At 42.9% G+C, this 20,092-nt stretch overlaps 1 protein-coding gene across 2 annotated transcripts in view; it reads right to left on the bottom strand.

The window, feature by feature from the left end:
- The window catches only part of LOC115167421 (T-cell immunomodulatory protein), a 112,768-nt gene that overhangs the window by 76,331 nt on the left and 16,345 nt on the right, over nucleotides 1–20,092 (bottom strand). For both annotated transcript variants that reach the window (XM_029721829.1, XM_029721828.1), the window contains exons 7-9: nucleotides 10,785–10,843; nucleotides 5,760–5,841; nucleotides 734–828 (exon numbers count right to left, since the gene is read on the bottom strand). In XM_029721829.1, coding sequence (XP_029577689.1) covers nucleotides 734–828; nucleotides 5,760–5,841; nucleotides 10,785–10,843 — 236 coding nt within the window. The remainder of the gene's footprint in view (nucleotides 1–733; nucleotides 829–5,759; nucleotides 5,842–10,784; nucleotides 10,844–20,092) is intronic.

Here is a 20,092-nt window from a genome sequence, read left to right as displayed (position 1 = left end):
CCCACTGGGCTCAGTCCACGAGAGAGAGAGAGAGAGAGAGTAGAAAAACAGAGGCGGAGGGAGATGAAAGATGGATAGTGACAGTATATAGAAAGTGGAGAAGATAAGTGAGTAAAGGTAGAAGTGGCTAGCTAGAGGACACCAATATGAAAGTTAGACGATAGCTAATGGAATCAACTACGGAAAACTTTTCCAACTCCTCATCTCTGACAGTGAAGAACTGAACAGTATGACAACCAAACAAAAGCCAACATATGTTCTGCCATCTTTCTCATTTCCTTCTCCCTCAGTCTTCTCCTGCTGAAATCTTAATTGTCTGTGACAGGCATACAAAAGCAGACGTTTGTGGTGGGAAAATATGAAAGCAGTGCTGACTTATCTTCTCTGCAAGACCCTCATTAGTCTCTGAGTGGCTATGAACTCATTTTCTCTATTGTAGTCCTGCCACTTATGAGTGCTGTCGATCTCCTGGATGGGGGGAGTAATTATGAGAGTGGTTCTGAGACTAAGACACGGAATCAGACAGAGGTGGTGCAGGTATTGGCTGTGTCACTCAGCAACTCTCGTAAAGCAAACCTGGTGTTAACAGCACGACCAAGAGGCTCATGCCTGGGAGAAAAAAAAAAAGCGGATACTCAAACCTGTAAATGATGAGGGCAGGGCTAGTTTAGTTTAAGGATGGAGCAGGATTTGAGGTCTCTTGTCAGGTTTCAATGGGGGGGGAGTACTGTACCTCAGGTTCCCCGGGCTTAGAAAGGTAGATGGCACTCCTGTGGCATGCATCGTCCAGACACACTGGGAGAAGGTGGTCCTGGGACCCATCTCCATCTGGAAGAAAAAGAGAAAGACATGAATAAAACAAGGAGCAACAAAAAAAGCAGGATGATGGGAAAACTGAAATGAACAGAGACAGAACAGCGGAGGTAAGAGTAAAAACATTCAATCAGAGCACCGAGGAAAGAAAGAGAGAGAGAGAGAGAGAGAGAGAGATGGCAGGTGGGGAGAGAGTGAGTGAGGTAAAAGGTGAATGATAGAGACTAATACAGTAGTTTCACAATCGGAGCGAGCTTGTCAGTATTTATTCTGTGTTATCATCCACTGATGTTTACTGTCAGACCAGTAGGATGGCACTGGCTCCCACTGATGAACCACATTACTATTCAGATAGAGAGATAGGAGGAGAAGAAAGAGAGATGGAGAGAGTGAGAGAGAGAGAAAGGGAAACTGCAGTGCCTGGTGAAGCTATGATGCTGGGTGACACTCCCATTGGCATTCATAGGATACGACACAGGACCAATAACAATGCAAATCAGAGGCCGGGCCTGCAGAGAAACCCAGAGATTACACACTCTCCACTCATCCACACCTCCTGTATCCCCCTGGCCCAGGGAACCAGCCTGCAGCCAGACACATTACAACCCCCAAGTCTGTAATCTTATCTGGACCCTGCCATGCAACCAGACCTGGGTAGGGCTAAGGAGTCTCTCTCTGTCTCTGTGTGTGTGTGTGTGTGTGTGTGTGTGTGTGTCAATGTGAAAAGTTGTATTTGTGTGTGTGTGTCGGTGCCCGCCGATTAAAGAGAACTATGTATGAGGTGTTATCCTTGACGACGACCATTAAGTATTTCAGACTTTCTTACCATGACACTGATCCCAATCCAAAAGCCAAGAATAACATGTCACTATTTTGCCTCTACAACACTGCTCTCAAAAAGAGACAGAGAAGATGAAGTGTACCACGAGAACAGAGAAATATCACACCAGAAGAGATGAAAAAAAAGAAAAACAATGCCTGGGAGAGGCAGGGATGAAAAAAAAAAAAAAAGAGGGTGCATCACAAATACCCCATACATATTCAAAAAGCATTACCTGAGAAGACTCTAGGCACACGGACCACTGTAGTTCTACCACAGAGCTGTCACTATGAAGACACTAATGGAGGAGAGGAAATCGACCGGGTAGCGTTCAGGTTTTTAAAACGTCACCTCAGATGTACGCTAGTACATGAGCTACTTCAGCTCGGAGAGAAAAGAAGAAAAAAAACAGAACACAAATCATCATGTCATCAACGTAATTCCTCTAACTGCATTAGCAGTCAACTCTTCCCGTGGTCCTTAGCTGTGCAGTCTCCATCAATGAATTATGCATTGGGCGCTGTCGCTTTGAGAAATGCAATTACAGCTACGATAAGGCAGATGGGAATGTTTTGTCTGGCGTATGTTGTGCATGCATTAAGACTAGGGTGGCGTGGCTATAGTGTGACGGAAGTGTTGCACCAGCGGATGCAGCCGTTAACCTGGCGGCTTACTTCAACAGACACTCTAACCGAGTCATTCTGATGCACGTGTCAAAAACTCATCCCACGGAAGGCAGTGTCTCTGCGGGTTTACGCTTCACCCTTGTCCTTGATTGATGAATTAAGGTCACTAATTAGTAAGGAACTCCCCTCACCTGGTTGTCTAGGTCTTAACTAAAAAGGGGGAGAGAAAAAAAAACTGCAGGCCCTCCATGGAATGAGTTTGACACACCTGTCTGATGAGTCTTTGGAAGAAAGGCTCATCTTAGAATTGGTAACACTGAAAAACCCCACAATGAATGTGTATGCATGTGGACGTAAAATGGAAACAGCCCAACATTATATTACCTTTATCACTATTTGAAAGCTCATAGATTCATGTTACGGATGAATTGTTGATGATGCAGTGAGTGTGTGAGTTGGAGAAGCGCTTTAGGAGGAAGGTCACTCCTGTATCCGCCATCTCTCACTGAGGTGTAGGCGAAAATTGAAAGCTTGGAGTGTGATCAGAATAATTCCCACTCCGAATCAAGCAGACGCGTCACGCTCCTCACTTTCCTATCTCCCTCTCTGTAGTCCTCCCTCTCCCAGCTCCATCTCCCTCGGTCTCTGTTCTATCTGCACACATCCAGCTTTTCTGTGCCCTTTTTTTCCTTTTTATTTCTCGCACATTGAAATCATTTGAGTCTTTGAAGCATCCAGTCTCCTCTTTCATTCCTCTCCCGGAGGTCATATACCCCCCCCCATCTCCAAAGAACAGGTGCTCTGAATCCAATATATATTTTTAATTAGGTGCTGATATTCAAATCGGCACCAAAGGCTCTCAGGGAACAAAAGTGAAATCAAGGATAACGTGCTTTGAAGATCAAGCGCAATTAAGCTCTTTAAACTCGTTGCAGGCGTGTGCTGGCCTTTGCTCCCGGTGCTCATGCCTACCTGGCTTGATGCAGTGACAGGGGCCACGTTAGCATCATGATGCCCTTGGTGACTGGTGGAAGGCCAACCAAGAAGCGGCTGCTACAATTGACCATAGTTCTCCCTGCACTGTGTTTGGGTGAGGGTGTGTGTGTGTCAGTATTGGACATTCCATCCCCTCCCTAGGTCCTGCCATGTCAAAGACAATCTCTTCTAAAGCAGGCCAGAGCGCCACATTGTGCTCCATCGATCTAATAGTCAGTCAGTAGCAACCTCACCTCTGATTCGTTACTTTATCGGCAGAGACGAGCAAATGTATGCGTGTGTGTGTGTGTGTGGTGTGGGAGAACCTTTTCAAGTGCAAGCAAGCGCAGAAAAAGAAAATGATGGAAAATATAATGAATTTAAATGGTTTTAATAGAAGGTAATGAGAGGGCAACGTGCAGCAATTGGGAGCGCCAACATCAACACTCCTTGTGTTTCATACAATGAATGGTCAGTCCGTCTTGATTCATTAGTCATCCTTTTCCATTTAAACAGTACCACCTGCACATGTGACACTGATTCTCAGCTGGCCCCTCTCCGGATGTTGTGTTAAACGCTCTACAACAAAGCTTTCTTAGTGTCCAACAAGTTTTCACTGCCCTTAACCTTGTTCCGAACACCTCCAAAACAAAGGTCATGTGGTTTGGTAAGAAGAATGCCCCTCTCCCCACAGGTGTGATTACTACCTCTGAGGGTTTAGAGCTTGAGGTAGTCACCTCATACATGTACTTGGGAGTATGGCTAGACGGTACACTGTCCTTCTCTCAGCACATATCAAAGCTGCAGGCTAAAGTTAAATCTAGACTTGGTTTCCTCTATCGTAATCACTCCTCTTTCACCCCAGCTGCAAAACTAACCCTTATTCAGATGACCATCCTACCCATGCTAGATTACAGAGACATAATTTATAGATCGGCAGGTAAGGGTGCTCTCGAGCGGCTAGATGTTCTTTACCATTCGGCCATCAAATTTGCCGCCAATGCTCCTTATAGGACACATCACTGCACTCTATACTCCTCTGTAAACTGGTCATCTCTGTATACCTGACGCAAGACTCACTGGTTGATGCTTATTTATAAAACCCTCTTAGGCCTCACTCCTCCCTATCTGAGATATATACTGCAGCCCTCATCCTCCACATACAACACCCGTTCTGCCAGTCACATTCTGTTAAAGGTCCCCAAAGCACACACATCCCTGGGTCGCTCGTCTTTTCAGTTTGCTGCAGCTAGTGACTGGAATGAGCTGCAACAAACACTCGAACCGGACAGTTTTATCTCCATCTCTTCATTCAAAGACTCAATCATGGACACTCTTACTGACAGTTGTGGCTGCTTTGCGTGATGTATTGTTGTCTCTACCTTCTTGCCCTTTGTGCTATTGTCTGTGCCCAATAATGTTTGGACCCTGTTTTGTCCTGCTGCCATGTTGTGTTGCTACCATGTTGTTGTCATGTTGTGTGCCACCATGCTGCGTTGTCATGTGTTGCTGCCATGCTTTGTTGTCGTCTTAGGTCTCTCTTTATGTAGTGTTGTCTCTCGTCGTGATGTGTTTTGTCCTATATTTGTATTTAATTTATTCATATGTTTAATCCCAGGCCCCGTGTAGCGTCACAAACAGGAGCAAAAGCAAAACGCATTCTAGTTGATCCTTATTAACCTCCAGAGCCTGAAAGTGTAAAAGCATTGACAAGATCTATCCCTCTGAATCTTTAGGTCTTTGACCACCTCCGCTTAACCTTCCTCACCATGGTAACAGCTTGAAGTGACATTTCCATAGTAACAAAGTGAAAAGAAGATTAAAAAAAAGATTGAAAAAAAGTGAGAAGTTCTTGTTTGCTCAGATAAGCTTGAGATTTGAACATAAAGGCCAAGTCCGTCTGAAATAAAGAATTAAATACACACAGAAAACCACATAGGTAATTTCCCTTGGTATTTCCCTGGGCTCATGAATCATTTGCATTTTGGGATGAGGAAATTTGTACTCTAAATATTTCATGACACCCCTGACTGTTAAAATATTGATATTGGCAATGATGTGTATGTATATATTTGTTTGTGTGTGTGTTTCATCCAGTAAAAATGCAACAAATAGTTTACTTAAAGTGGATATGCTTCTTCATGATATGGAGTAGATTAGAACCCTGTGGTCGATCTAGAAATCAATTCTGAAAATGTTGTCCGGCCACCTTGTTTAGGACCTACTTCAACTTTAAAATTACAACTCATTTACTAGGACTGAGATTTTACTTCAACACCCAAGCCAACAAACTTCAGAACAAGGAGTAAAGATGAGACGTTCTAACTAGATGAGATGTTGGGAAACTCTGTGCTCTCTCTCTGTCTGGGAAATCCTATTAGATCAGAGCTGTTTGAAAATGTCATCCCCGAAGAGCACAGACAGTTACGTTTAGGGGCCTTTGAAGACAGACACCAACAATTCCTGGCACTGCAAAAGAGCAATGATGGAACTGGGAGTTTAAAAGACCGAATGAGAAAACTCACCAAAGTCGGCGAAACAAGACTGGCCAACTTTCTTGACATTTTCTGGTATACTTCCGGGCTGGGTTTTGGTGAAGTTCCCATCCTGAAAGAAAAAGTAAAGTTCAGATTAAACGCAGAATGATTTTTCCTTTGAGATATACATAAACACAAGTTGCCAGAGTAGATACAGTAGGCTACTGTACATTTCAAAACGGAATGATTGAGTGAAAGGACAAATAGCATGGTTCTTTGACCAACCATTAGTCAGGGACTGCTTTAATTGTGTGGGCAGGCGGAGTAGGTGACAGGGGACACAGCGGGTGACAGGGGACCAGTAGAAAAGTGCAGCGAGGGCAACAGCAGGGAAGGAGCAGGCATGATCAGCCTGACGTTTGAATTGATTTCAGCTCAGTGGTGTGCTGAACTACAGGAGCTCCATGCAGTTAGCAGTCATGCTAAGAGTCAGCCAAAGGAACAGACAGTGCTTTGGTCTTGAATGCCAAGAGAGACAGAGAAAAAAAAAACGCTCACACACATACAGACCCACATGTAACGAACGGCACAACGGCTCATACTGCAGCCTACAATCCTAACAAAACAACCTCCAGTTGTCAGCTCACTGCCAACATCAGTTGTTAGCACAGCAGGCATCGAGAGATAATAAATAGTCTGCGAGAGATTACACATAGATTTAGTAGTGAGGAGACATGGGCTTCAGGGCTATTTTAGGATAATCTTAGAGATGGAGTTGTGTCAATGCCAATCTGTCAGCAGATTATTTCTAAGGTGATGGAGAGGGCCTTGAGCTCAATGGGAGTCATGGTCGTCACTGAATGAGTGTTTGTTGGAGAAATGAGCTCATGATCAGCTAGATACAGTGGGGTCTGAAATTATTGACACCCTTGATAAAAAGAGGAGCAAAAATGACTGTATAATTCAAATACTGAGCTACCCTGTATATTGTATGCAAAACAAATTGAGAAATTATATTATTTTATACTAATACAATTGCTCAAAGGAAGAGATTTTTAAACAAGTCATATTTTTTCTCTCTCTCAAAAAGATAAGTGTCGAAATGATTGGCACCCCATGTTTTCAATACTTTGTGCACCCTCCCCTTGCAATGATAATGGCACTGAGCTGTAATAAAAAAAGAAGAAGAAGAAAAGAGATTGGAGAACACTTTGGAAGGGATCTTAGACCATTGCACCATACCAAATATTTCCAGATCATTGATATCCTTCGGTCTGTGCTTATAAACTCACTGCCCTCTTCAATTCAAACCACAGGTTTTCAACAGGTTAAAGTCCGGAGACTGAGATCAGTGTTTGTCTTATTATATACAGTATTTTTCTCTCATCTTTATAAAAGGGTACCAATAATTTAATATAAATCTTGATGGCTGAGCTTTGAGATTCAAGCTGCAATCGTCTCTCTAGACAAATGGTTTCTGTTTACCGTATATAAATATGGCAGAAGTGTCAGTGCGTGTCTGTGTTCTTATTAGACTCTGGCCTCTTGGGGGACTGGTGTCCAGTGACCAACACAAGTGACATTCATGAACACAGAGCTCTCAGCGGACCCTGACGCAAGGCCCCAGAGAGCAGGAACACTCTCCTTTTACCACGTAGATACCCTCTGGCCTTTACACTCCAGCCAGAGGGAACACGCTGCACCCAAGAACCATGCAGTTAGCTACATATAGAAACACACTAGCAGGCTGGGATACACATGGCTCAGTTGTAGGTTCTGCCGGCTTCTTGCAACCCAAAGATATGCCCCGTTACCTTAGAACAGGGGTGGGCAATTCCAGTCCTCGAGGGCCTGATTGGTGTCACAGTTTTGGCCCAGCCCCAGCTAACACACCTGACTCCAATAATCACCTAATCATGATTGTCAATTTAGAATGCAATTTGATTAATCAGCTGTGTTTGCTAGGGATGGAGAAAAAAGTATGACACCAATCAGGCCCTTGAGCACTGGAGTTGCCCACCCCTGCCTTAGAATGTGGGGTCCCAAAAAGAAAACGTCAAATACTTTTCTCAAACAGGAGTTGCTTTAGTTTTGAAACCATCATGTGAATGCAGCAGGACTTCCCTCCCTACTCCGTGACTCTACATGATGTGGCATAATGAATCGTGTATTTGGCACAAAAACAGAAAAGGGGGAGACATTGGGGGGCTGTAAAACTCTTCCTCTCTCCTTATCTCCTTCTCCCTTCTGGAGCAGCAGATGTGGCCCGCCCGGTAGGAGAGCAGAGGCCTGCCGAGCGACCCATTAGTGATTTATGACATCTGAGAATAGTTTCAGCGAGAAGACAGAAAAAAACATCCCATTCGTTCACTGCTCTTCCTTTATGCTTGTGCTTATTTATTACCTGGCAGTCAGACAAAAAGTAAGCAGCTTTTCAGACTGCGCGAGCATGTGAGCGCCTCCCGCCGGTTTTGTCAAAGTTTGTGATCCCAGACCTGCCCATCCATCACACCTCTCTCTCCGTCAGTCAGTACCCACCTACCAAGCAGCTACGGCATGGCAGGACGCACCGCTCCGCAGTGTGGCTCGACTGATTGGGTTTGTGCTACGTTACACGGTGATCATCTGATTGAGTCTGGGGTTGACTCATGGAGCACCTATGATGGTGTGTTTGGAGAACACAGACATCTGGATGGTTCTAAACACATGGCGATGCTCTGACTGAGTGTGTTTTGATTGAGTGTGTCCATGTGCGTATGTGTGTGTGAATGTATGTGCATGTGTATGCGTGACTAAATCGTGGAGAACGGTCGCTGGACCAATTGCGAGCGTGCTTTAAAAACAAGAAGATCGAGTTGTGTGATTACCTTACGGTGCCTATCTGATTGGGAGTTTTAAAAATCACACACAGAGAGGCTTCCCGGGTGGTGCAGCGTTCTAATGCACTGCATCGCCGTGCTAGAGGCGATGCAGTGCACTACAGACCCGGGTTTTGTTCCTGGGCTGTGTCACAACCGGACGTGATTGGGAGTCCCATAGAGCGGCGCACAATTGGCCCAGCGTCGTCCAGGTTAGGGGAGGGTTTGGCCAGAGGGGCTTTTACTTGGCTCATCACGCTCTAGCTACTCCTTGTGGTTGGCCACGCACCTGCAAGCTGACCCGGTTATCAGTTGAATGGCGTTTCCTCCGACACATTGGTGCGGCAGGCTTCCGGGTTAAGCGGGCGGGTGTTAAGAATCGCGGTTTGGCAGGTCATGTTCCGGAGGACGCATGACTCGACTTTCACCTGCCGAGCACTTTGGGGAGTTGCAGCGATGAGACAAGATTGAAATTGGGGAGAAAGAGGAGGTAAACCCCCCCCCCCCCAAAAAAAATAATATATATATATATATATAAAATACGATACAGTCAGGAACGAGTTAACCATCTCTAGAGTATAGTAGGGGAGATCTAAGTCTTTGTGATTGACTGGTGGTGGCCTACTGATTTGAGGCACGGTAGCGTTCGTGATTAAATCTGTAGTGTTGTCTTTCTGATTGAGTGAGGAGAGCTGATTGAAGTGTGAAGATCCGCAGACTACGGCAGCAGGTTCTGTTTACACAGAGCGCATTTGGTGTGTCTCTCATGCAACGATGCACTTTTCAAATTCACTTTACTGTGACTACTGAGAAAACGAATCAAAGTATCAAACAGCTAATGCTTTCCCTGCATGTTTGTTTAGCAGGAACGGCTCCTTCAGCTGGTGAATTGACAGATCATATCAGGTATTAAAGTAAATGGGTTGTCCACGGCTTGGCATTAGCCAATGAAAAGCATCCTCTCTGCCTTTGTATTCTCCAGAAACAAAGGCTGTTCTTGCATAATCAGAGAGAAGAGCAGAAAGATAACCAGGGAGTCTTCGGAAAGAAAAAAGTAATTAAAATGAAGTGTTGAAATGGGCGAAAGCACTGGCCCATGACCTGCGGCTGTTAAACGAAAGCCCACCCAGTAAAGGTGGCAGCCAGGGATTAATGGGGTCTTACACAGAGGAAACCAGGAAATGAGTCCCTGGTTGTGTCTGTCACAGAGTGTGTGTGTGCGTGTGTTACGTCGGTGAATTAAATCATGGACACACTTCAATAACTTTATTGCCACCAATCACTGGTGCATTCTATCATCAACCCCAAAACCAAACTCCTCTTCCTCCCAAAATAAGTCATAGAAACAAAAAGAACACCAACAGGAACGGGTAAACTGGCTGGATGAATCAGATGGGATTAACCATTGGTGAACACACCCCTGCTTTTAATCACCAACCCAAGTATTCCCTGCTGTACTGTCTGTCTTTGGCTGGTGCACTGTCCCTACAGGCTGAGGCAAAGCAGCACGGCCCGTGGAGATTACGGCCATAAAAATAGATTATTAAAGCACTGTCAGATTGGTTCCCTCCAGCTCAAAGACAGACCAGTGGCAGCATTGGAGAGGTCAAACTCAGCAAGAGGTGAACAGTGTCCATCTACAGTACTACACCAAAGAAAGTCTATTTTTCTCCCCTGCCCCCCATTTTCATCCATTTTGCCCGCCTTCCTCAGTCACATTTTTCATATCCCTGCAACCTCAACCCTTCCCTCCCCCTCTCTTCTTCACAACAGGCGGGTGCCCTGCTTGTGCTTTGTGAGCCTTCGCATCCTGAATTTTAAATACCCCGAAAAAACCTGAACTGAATGTACCAGTGCACTTGCAGAATGAAAACTACCACAACAGCGGAAGGGCCGAATAAAATTTACCAAAAATAAAGTCTCTCTGAATGACTGTGCTGTGAGAGAAACAACTACATTTACATGTGTCATTCAGAAGACCCTCTTATACCGAGCGACTTTAAGAAGCAATTATGATTAAGTGCCTTGCTCAAGGGCACATCGGCATATTTTTTACCTAGTCTGCTTGGGGATTTGAACCAGCGGCCTTTCGGTTACTGGCCCAATGCTAGGCTACCTGCCGCCCCAACTAAAAACTCTACCCATGTTTTCACTGAGTAGAGGTTGTCAATTGTAGACAGAGTCAACATAAAAGACAAATGTGATTGTGTCGTACCTTATTAATCCACGTCTCGAAGCCAAGACCATTGTTATCTTGGGTTGTGAGGAACAAATCTGAAAATAGAAAGAGAAAATATGCTATTATTCACCATTTCCCTAGCAGAACCGAAGAAATCAAGAGACAAATGGAACCGTCTGAGGCATACAGTGATTTTCACAGAGGTGTACAATAGAGAACAGAAGCCAACAGTATAGATACAGAAGCTATAGCAACCCTTGACTGTGCAGTAAAAAAAGTTAAGTAGATTTGCTTGTGGAACCGGAATGGCTGATGGGAGCAGCGCGAGTCCGCTTGATGTACAAGTACACCCCCTGGAGAGGACGCTAGTCTATCACAGGGCCTTACCCCCAATCTATCTCCTTATTGCTGAGTGCCAAGCAGAGACAGATCGGGTCACATTTTTACAGTATGTGGTATGACTCAGCCGGGGATCAAACTCCCAACCTTCCAATCTCAGGTCGGACACTCACACTAATCACAAGGCCACTGAATTAGTTGGTTTCTGACTGTGCAGTGCTGTTCATCAAATTGATTATTCTCTACTGTGTTCAGCTAGTCTGTTTCTCCTGCATTGTACTGTCCAATCACACTTCAGTTCACAGTGTGAGAGTAGTAAGCCCAATGGCAAGAGAGAGAGAAGATAGGAACATGATGAAAAGTGAAGTGTTTTCTTTTCTTACATAATATACAGTACCAGTCAAAAGTTTGGACACACCTACTCATTCAAGGGTTTTTCTTTCTTTTTATTATTTTCTACATTGTAGAATAATAGTGAAGACATCAAAACTATGAAATAACACATATGGAATCATGTGGTAACCAAAAAGTGTTAAACAAATCTAAATATATTTTATATTTGAGATTTTTTAAAGTAGCCACCCTTTGCCTTGTTGACAGCTTTGCACACTTGGCATTCTCTCAACCAGCTTCATGAGGTAGTCGCCTGGAATCCATTTCAATTAACAGGTGTGCCTTGTTAAAAGGTAATTTGTGGAATTTATTTCCTTCTTAATGTGTATTATGACAAGAACAGCTCAATTAAGCAAAGAGAAATGACAGTCCATCATTACTTTAAGACATGAAGGTCAGTCAATCCGGAATATTTCAAGAACTTTGAAAGTTTCTTCAAGTGCAGTCACAAAAACCATCAAGTGCTATGATGAAACTGGCTTATGAGGACCACCACAGGAAAGGAAGCCCTAGAGTTACCTCTGTTGCAGAGTATACATTCATTAGAGTTACCAGCCTCAGATATTCCAGTCCAAATAAATGCTTCACAAAGTTCAAGTAACAGACACATCTCAACATCAACTGTTCAGAGGAGAATGAGTGAATCAGGCCTTCATAGTCGAATTTCTGCAAAGAAACCACTACTAAAGAACAACAACAACAAGAAGAGACTTGCTTTGGCCAAGAAACACGAGCAATGGACATTAGACTGGTCCAAATTTGAGATTTTTGATTCCAACCACCGTGTCTTTGTGAGACGCAGAGTAGCTGAACGGATGATCTCCGCATGTGTGGTTCCCACCGTGAAGCATGGAGGAGGTGGTGTGATGGTGCTTTGCTGGTGACACTGTCAGGGATTTATTTAGAATTCAAAGCACACTTAACCAGCATGGCTACCACAGCCTTCTGCAGCGATACGTCATCCCATCTGGTTTGCGCTCAACAGGACAATGACCCAACATGCTATTTGACCAAGAAGGAGAGTGATGGAGTGCTGCATCAGATGACCTGGCCTCCACAAATCATCCGACCTCAACCAAATTGATATGGTTTGGGATGAGTTGGACCACAGAGTGAAGGAAAAGCAGCCAACAAGTGCTCAGCATATGTGGGAACTCCTTCAAGACTGTTGGAAAAGCATTCCAGGTGAAGCTGGTTGAGCAAATGCCAAGAGTGTGCAAAGCTGTCATCAAGGCAAAGGGTGGCTACTTTGAAGAATCCGATATGTAAAGCTTATTAAAGAGCAGTGTTACTATCAAGAGCAGTGTGCAGGTTTCTTCTTTTTTCTCATTTTATTCAACTTTTACCATGCACCTGCAAAAAAGATCAGATGCGTTTGTGCCTTTAGAATTTTGAATTACTTTGAAGAATCTAAAACGTATAACATTTTAATTTGTTTAACACTTTTTTGGTTACTACATGATTTCATATGTGTCATTTAATAGTGTTGATGTCTTCACTATTATTCTACAATGTAGAAAATAGTAAAAATAAAGAAAAACCCTTGCATGAGTAGGTGTCCAAACTTTTCACTGGTACTGTACATATTTCAGTGCTTTTCTTTTGACATCCGCTCCGCAGCAATTATTCTTAATTTCTCTCTCAATTTAATTCTAAATGATGCTGCACTTTTAGAAGCAACCTCCAGTCTGCAGAAAAGCTATTTGTACATTAACTAAATGGTAGTGATTAGCCCTTGGGCTCCCTGTTAAGCTCAGGGCTGGGGGAACTCAGCAACAACACTAAGAAAGAAGGAAAAAGGATGGAACAATTTAGCTGGGATCCCTATCCCTACAGTTATTAATTAATCTATTGTGAGATATCACATGCAAGACAAAATACTAAATTAAAATTCTCAACGCGTCTAACATTATCAGGGTGGCAGGAAAAATGCCTGCAGGGTCCAATGTGTCTTCTCCATATAGAAATACACTAGTCATAAGTGAAAAGCACTTATATTCTGTGCACTGTAAAAGACAGCATGATAATTTGGATGGTGTCTTCCAATTTCAGTGAGATATTAAACAGATTTTTGGAGTAGAGTGTTGTCCTTTACTCTTAAGTCAATATTCCTATTCCACTCATGCAGTGTCTGCTTCATACCGCCCATGGAAATCCAACATCTAACTGTGATAAGTCTAAGTGTGGCAAAATGGAAGGCACACAAAGAAAATTCCACACAACACATGGGCCTTTAATCTGCCTTCATGCAGGCAGATGCCCTTTTCATGGAAGGGAGCAATAATCTCACCCACAGAGAAGTTGCTTTGATCAATGGTCTCACTGTGGGCAGCAGATACAGAGAGGACTGGGGTGGAGAGGTTATCCATACAGATAGATAGAGACCTTTGGAGAGAGGCACTGCTATACATTTCATAGTGTGCTGCTGAAGGAACCGCTGAGTTTAGCTGCATTCTCACTTTCCATGAGTCTCTCTCTCACTTCATCTGTGATCTTCAGACTTGTGATCCATGTGGAGTGTGTAGCCTCCTGCAGTCTGCTGATGAGGAGTAAACAGGTTCCATAATCAGGCTATAAAGAAAGCTCTCCCCAACTAGCAGTGGGTGTCTATCTGCCTGTCTGATTAGAGGGGGCATGGACGAGGCAGGGGAGCTCTCCACATCACTGAGAAATCCTGTAAACACTTACATTCCCCACGGGCCACTCCTCCTACTCCTCTCCATCCTCCTCCTCTCCCTGCTTCACAGTAACGGACCTACCATTGTATTTTATAGTGGCTCTATAAAAGACCTCTGCCCAGTAAAATAAACGGCTGTATAAACTTCTTCCGTCACTTGGTTTTACACAGTTGTACACGTAGTACACTTTTTACAATGGCACCACTATTTGAGTAAAATGGATATCAGGAAAACCCAGTAGTAGTCAATATAACACAATATAAATGGAATGTGCTCCCACCCATCCAGGACATCTACTAGAAACAGTGCCGGGGTAAGGCCTGCAGCATTTTCAAAAACCCCACACACCCCAGCCATAAGCTGTTCATTCCGTTACCGTGGGGGAGACAGTATCAGAGCATGAGGTCAGAACAGTTTGTATCTACAAGACATCAGACTGCTGAACACTTGAACTGGTCTGCCCACCTGCTCTGATTTTCCACATTTTAGCGCCACACACACACACACACACACACACACACACACACACACACACACACACACACACAACTACTGCTATCAGACTCTTACTATGATTGCTAAATACTGCACAATTGAAAATACTTGCCTCTCCCCAAGTGTAAATATTGGACTATAAATATTGCCTTCCTGTATTATACTTATGCTAAAATGTTCATTTTATTCTACTGAGCCATTTACTTTATGTTCCTTTTATTATATGTTATTGTTGTTATTTATTTGTCGAGAAGGAACCTGCAAGTAAGCATTTCATTAGACGTGTGTACCATGTGTATCCCGTACATACAACTAATAAAACAAAAATGTGGTTGTGGCAAGAACGCCAGTGGAACACAAATTGTAGATAATATCATGACAGGATTTTATGAATTCCATTACGCATGGAAAAGTACTGATGAACATAAAATACATGTCATGGTAAAATATTCCAATGTATTTATATCAATGTGACAGGATTTGGAACTTGCGCTCATCTTCTTTCTGTGTTATGACAGTTGTGAAAGCTTGGGTTAATTAAAAGTCCGTGAAGACGGCAGTAGTTACTGTTCACCTCTACACAGTGATAATAAGAGTTTACCATGTGGCTTCTCTTCACCTTTTTCATGACATATATTAAAAATAGGCCTATCCTATTCATAAGAAGTCTCTATAGACAGACAGGTTGCCTCCCTTAATGTATCAAATTTCCTGTCGACAAGTCTGTACGAACACAACGTCAGTTTGGCATAGAGGAACTACGACACTGCCAACGTCACGGCCTTATCCACATGTTGCTCACATCCCCCAGACACAAAATAGTAGCTAACAAGATGGGAATAACGGAGGTTACTTTTAATGAGTGCATTCCTCAAGTGGCTAGTTTGCGTCAACTACCTTCACTAAAACCACTGCTTTATACCGGCAAACGTTGGTATCGAATCGCAACGTTTCGGCATGCCTCGTGATTTGTCTGTCTGAGGAGGACCCTCCTGATCCCCCCTCCCCCTCGAAGTTATCAAGAGAGTCCGTCATTCATCCCAGACCCTAATCACTGCTGTTGCCTAGGGTCTGGGTTCCCGAGAATAATTCATTAGGGAAAGACATTCATCATGACCTTAAAATACAAAACTAATTACAAAAAGGTGCATACACTTGAAGGTTGATATACAGTACCGGCAAATGGATAGACTTCGAAACCGATTCGTTCATTTTCAACCCGTGACTCCAATGAATGCATAATTCAGGTATGAGTAAAGGCTCTGGGCTCTAAGTGATTTGTCATGTCATAGTTTTGTGGTTGCAATCCTGCAACTAGACTAATTAAAGAAACAGTCTTAATTATTAAAAGGTGCCCTAAGTAGAAATCGCTTCGGCATTTCCTAGTTGCTAAAATTCTAATAGTTTTGCTAAATTCAGTTTGTCACAAAACAAGCAAGTATAGTGTAGAGAATCATTGTACCGTTTAAACTGCTGTGAAGTATATTTTCCATAACCAAAAATATTGTATTTTCATCTGGTTTACAAAACCGAAAGTAATAGATGCAAAAACGAAACTTAAGAACGGGAAGCATAGAAATAGCGCACATAAAACAGATCTACAGTTTCTTAATACCTGTGTTCAATGAGAATGAAAGATCTATAACTTGCATTTCTACGTGAATTTGGTCTCAGCCAAAAAAGTAACATATTGCAGCTTTAAAATAGAGAACAGATTGTTTAATTACACCAAGACTAACAAGCCGTGGCATTGGAGTAAAAATCAGATGCATCTGTGGATGAAAACCTACGAAGCAGAAAATCCCAACAAAGCGATTTCGAACATCTTAATTCCAAAGTGTTCATCTTTAAATCAGTTGATTGTTTCTCCCACCTCCTTTCGTGGATTAGGGGTGATTATGTTCGATTCAGTTAATATTCTCCTCCTAAGAATATAATCATTTTTTTGTTGTTGAAGAAAACACACAAGACCATGAATATATTTACAGATGAGGTAGGCTAATTGTTACTTGCAGGATAACCATAGTCGATTTGAGCCAGCCATTACAGATCCGATGACTGGGTATCTCTTTACCTCTCCTTATCATGGAACCTGATGAAGCCCATTCAATCAGCTCAAATCAAGTGTCCTTTCAGTCTTATTGCCTCCTTAATTGAATAATCAGGAGTGTCACTGATAATAACATGGAGTGACATAAAAAAAGGAAAAGAGTGATTATTGATCATGTTCCAGAGCCCCAGATTAAATTAGATTCAAATTATAGAGAAATTATTTATATAGTCTTGATTAACAGTGTTCATTTCACACTCTCATTTTAGACCACTTGTACATGTGGACCAATCCAGCATTTCACACAGCGCCTTTTCTTCATTGGCTGCCGGAGATTTCCCAGCATGCACTGCGAAAACCTCTGTGCTCTATTCCGTGGTTGCTTGGCATACTACCTCTCCATTATGGCATGCATATTTCAAAGAACTCCAGGATTAAAATATTAACGAGCACATTTTAGATTATACCTTTAGGGGAAACATGCCATAAAAAGTTGTTGTTCTATTCATGCCCTGACAGACTTCACACATACATGTCTACATAGAAACTGCAATGCAGCAGCTAAACATGACATGTTATGGGAATTACTTGATTGATTAGTGTCTATGGAAATGACAATTAAATCATGAAATGACTATGCAAACAGTTTGGAGAAAGGCGCAAAGCATGATCCCAAACGTAGTTACAAAACATACATTTACAACAACAAAAAATGTGTATCTATCCGTCTGGCTTGCTGTGTTACACACATATTATCTATCTAATACAGATTACAATGAGAAACATACAAAAAGCTAAGGGAGAGAGCTCATGTTTGAGAAGTGGAAACATTATCCCGCAGCTTTGTTAGAAATATTCAATTAAGTCTAATGAGTGTTGAATCGAGAGCACTGTGTGGAGTTCCATCCCCCACATCCATACTCTCAGTGTTAGGAATACCTGGCCCTATGATGGGTTTGCAAACTCTTCCTCGTGCTCTGCTTTGGAGCAGATTTTTCCCTGAGGCATCATGAACACATGTTGGGAAACAGGGAGACCCACAGAAAGGGAGTGGGGTGCTCTAGGGAAGAGGAGACAACTCTGGAGAAATCCCTCATCTTTTCCAATACTCTATATACACTGACCTTCCCTGTTGCCCATCTTTCTGAGTGGAGGAAGGAGACGCAACAAAGTGACGAGTTCATTTCTCTGATACAGAGAGCTGGCGTACATTACAGCAACTACGGCAGACAAACAGCATGAGAAGAATAGTGGGCTGTAGACGGTCTTGAGAAGGAGAGTGGGAGATTCTAAAGCAAAGCAAATCAATGCTGTTGGCTTCTACATGTTGGGTATGCAGATGACTCCGGAAAGAATCTCCAGATCCAATCTAGAAGGAATATAGCGTCTATCTAAAATCGATCCTCAATTTGACGTATTTTCAAGGAAAACACTAGGCCTATGTGTGTAGTTGGAGAGGGATGCTTTGGAGTTATTCATAAACTCTCAATCAGATTTGTTAAGGGGATTGGAAGCAATTTAAGGCATCTGCTGACGGTTTGACTTGGACTTTATTATAGCACTCAATTCCATTATACAGAACGGGAGCAGGGATACAGCTCCATAATATCCCTTCATCACATTACCTTGTGAATAAACAGAGCCACCGTTCTGATCTCTACCCAGGTGGAAGTGGGGCTTTGACACAGTGCATAATAGAGGGGGGCATTCTCTCCCTCCCCAACCACCTGCATCTCTCTCTTTCTCTCACTTCTTTTCTGCCTGAAATCCTTTCATTATTGCTGGGTACATCCTAGACGGGGACCTTCAGCTAAGGATTGAGGATTACAGGTAAGGATAGTTCAATAGCTTGAGCTGCAAGACAGAAGCAAACATGTAAATAGACTCGCTGTGAGCCGAGGTGGCTGTTATTGGGTTTTTATGTCAGTCGCAGACCGTCTGCCACTGCAGTTTGCAGCCTTTGGTAAGATAGAGCTGCACGAGTATGGTAGCATGAGAACATTTCTTGCTAAACACTAATCAATGCAATTCCAGATTAACCTCATGGTAAATTACCCCAGAGCTTTCAGAGTATTGCAGTTTCTGATTGAGGAGAATTTTCTCTGCAAACTAATTCTCTGAATCCATCAATTGATGTTACACCCAGAGTTGAAAAAAATGCACATGTTCATTCTCAAAGTTAAAGATTATTACTGCTGAGATTAACCAAATATATATACAAATACAGTTGAAGTCAGAAGTTTACATACACTTAAGTAGAAGTCATTAAAACTTGTTTTTCAACCACTCCACAAATTTCTTGTTAAACAAACTATAGTTTTGGCAAGTCGGTAAGGCCATCTACTTTGTCATGACACAACACATTTTTCCAACAATTGTTTACAGACATATATTTCACTGTATCACAATTCCAGTGGGTCAGAAGTTTACATACACTAAGTTGACTGTGTCTTTAAACAGCTTGGAAAATTCCAGAAAAGGGTGTCATGGCTTTAGACGCTTCTGATAGGCTAATTGACATCATTTGAGTCAATTGGAGGTGTACCTGTGGATGTATTTCAAGGCCGACCTTCAAACGCAGTGCCTCTTTGCTTGACATCATGGGGAAATCAAAAGAAATCAGCCAAGACCTCAGAAAAAAATTGTGGAACTCCACAAATCTGGTTCATCCTTGGGAGTAATTTCCAAATGCCTGAATGTACCATATTCATCTGTACAAACAATAGTACGCAAGTACAAACACCATGGGACCATGCAGCCGTCATACCGCTCAGGAAGGAGATGCGTTTTGTCTCCTAGAGATGAACGTACTTTGGTGCGAAAAGTGCAAATCAATCCCAGAACAACAGCAAAGGACCTTGTGAAGATGCTGGAGGAAACGGGTACAAAAGTATCTATATCCACAGTAAAACGAGTCCTATATTGACATAACTTGAAAGGCCGCTCAGCAAGGAAGAAGCCACTGCTCCAAAACCGCCATACGAAAAGCCAGACTACGGTTTGCAGCTGAACATGGGGACAAAGATCTAACTTTTTGGAGAAATGTCCTCTGGTCTGATGAAACAAAAATAGAACTGTTTGGCCATAAAGACCATCGTTATGTTCGAAGGAAAAAGGGGGAGGCTTGCAAGCCGTAATAACACCATCCCAACCGTGAAGCACGGGGGTGGCAGCATCATGTTGTGGGGGTGCTTTGTTGCAGCAGGGACTGGTGCACTTCACAAAATAGATGGCATCATGAGGAAGGGAAATTCTGTGGATATATTGAAGCAACATCTCAAGACATCAGTCAGGAAGCTAAAGCTTGGTCGCAAATGGGTCTTCCAAATGGACAATGACCCCAAGCATACTTCCAAAGTTGTGGCAAAATGGCTTAAGGTCAACCAAGT

The sequence above is a fragment of the Salmo trutta genome, chromosome 29 (genome assembly GCF_901001165.1).
Source record: "Salmo trutta chromosome 29, fSalTru1.1, whole genome shotgun sequence".
NCBI lineage: Eukaryota > Metazoa > Chordata > Actinopteri > Salmoniformes > Salmonidae > Salmo > Salmo trutta.
The sequence above is the reverse complement of the archived record's forward strand: the minus strand, read 5'-3'. Positions and strand labels throughout refer to the sequence as shown.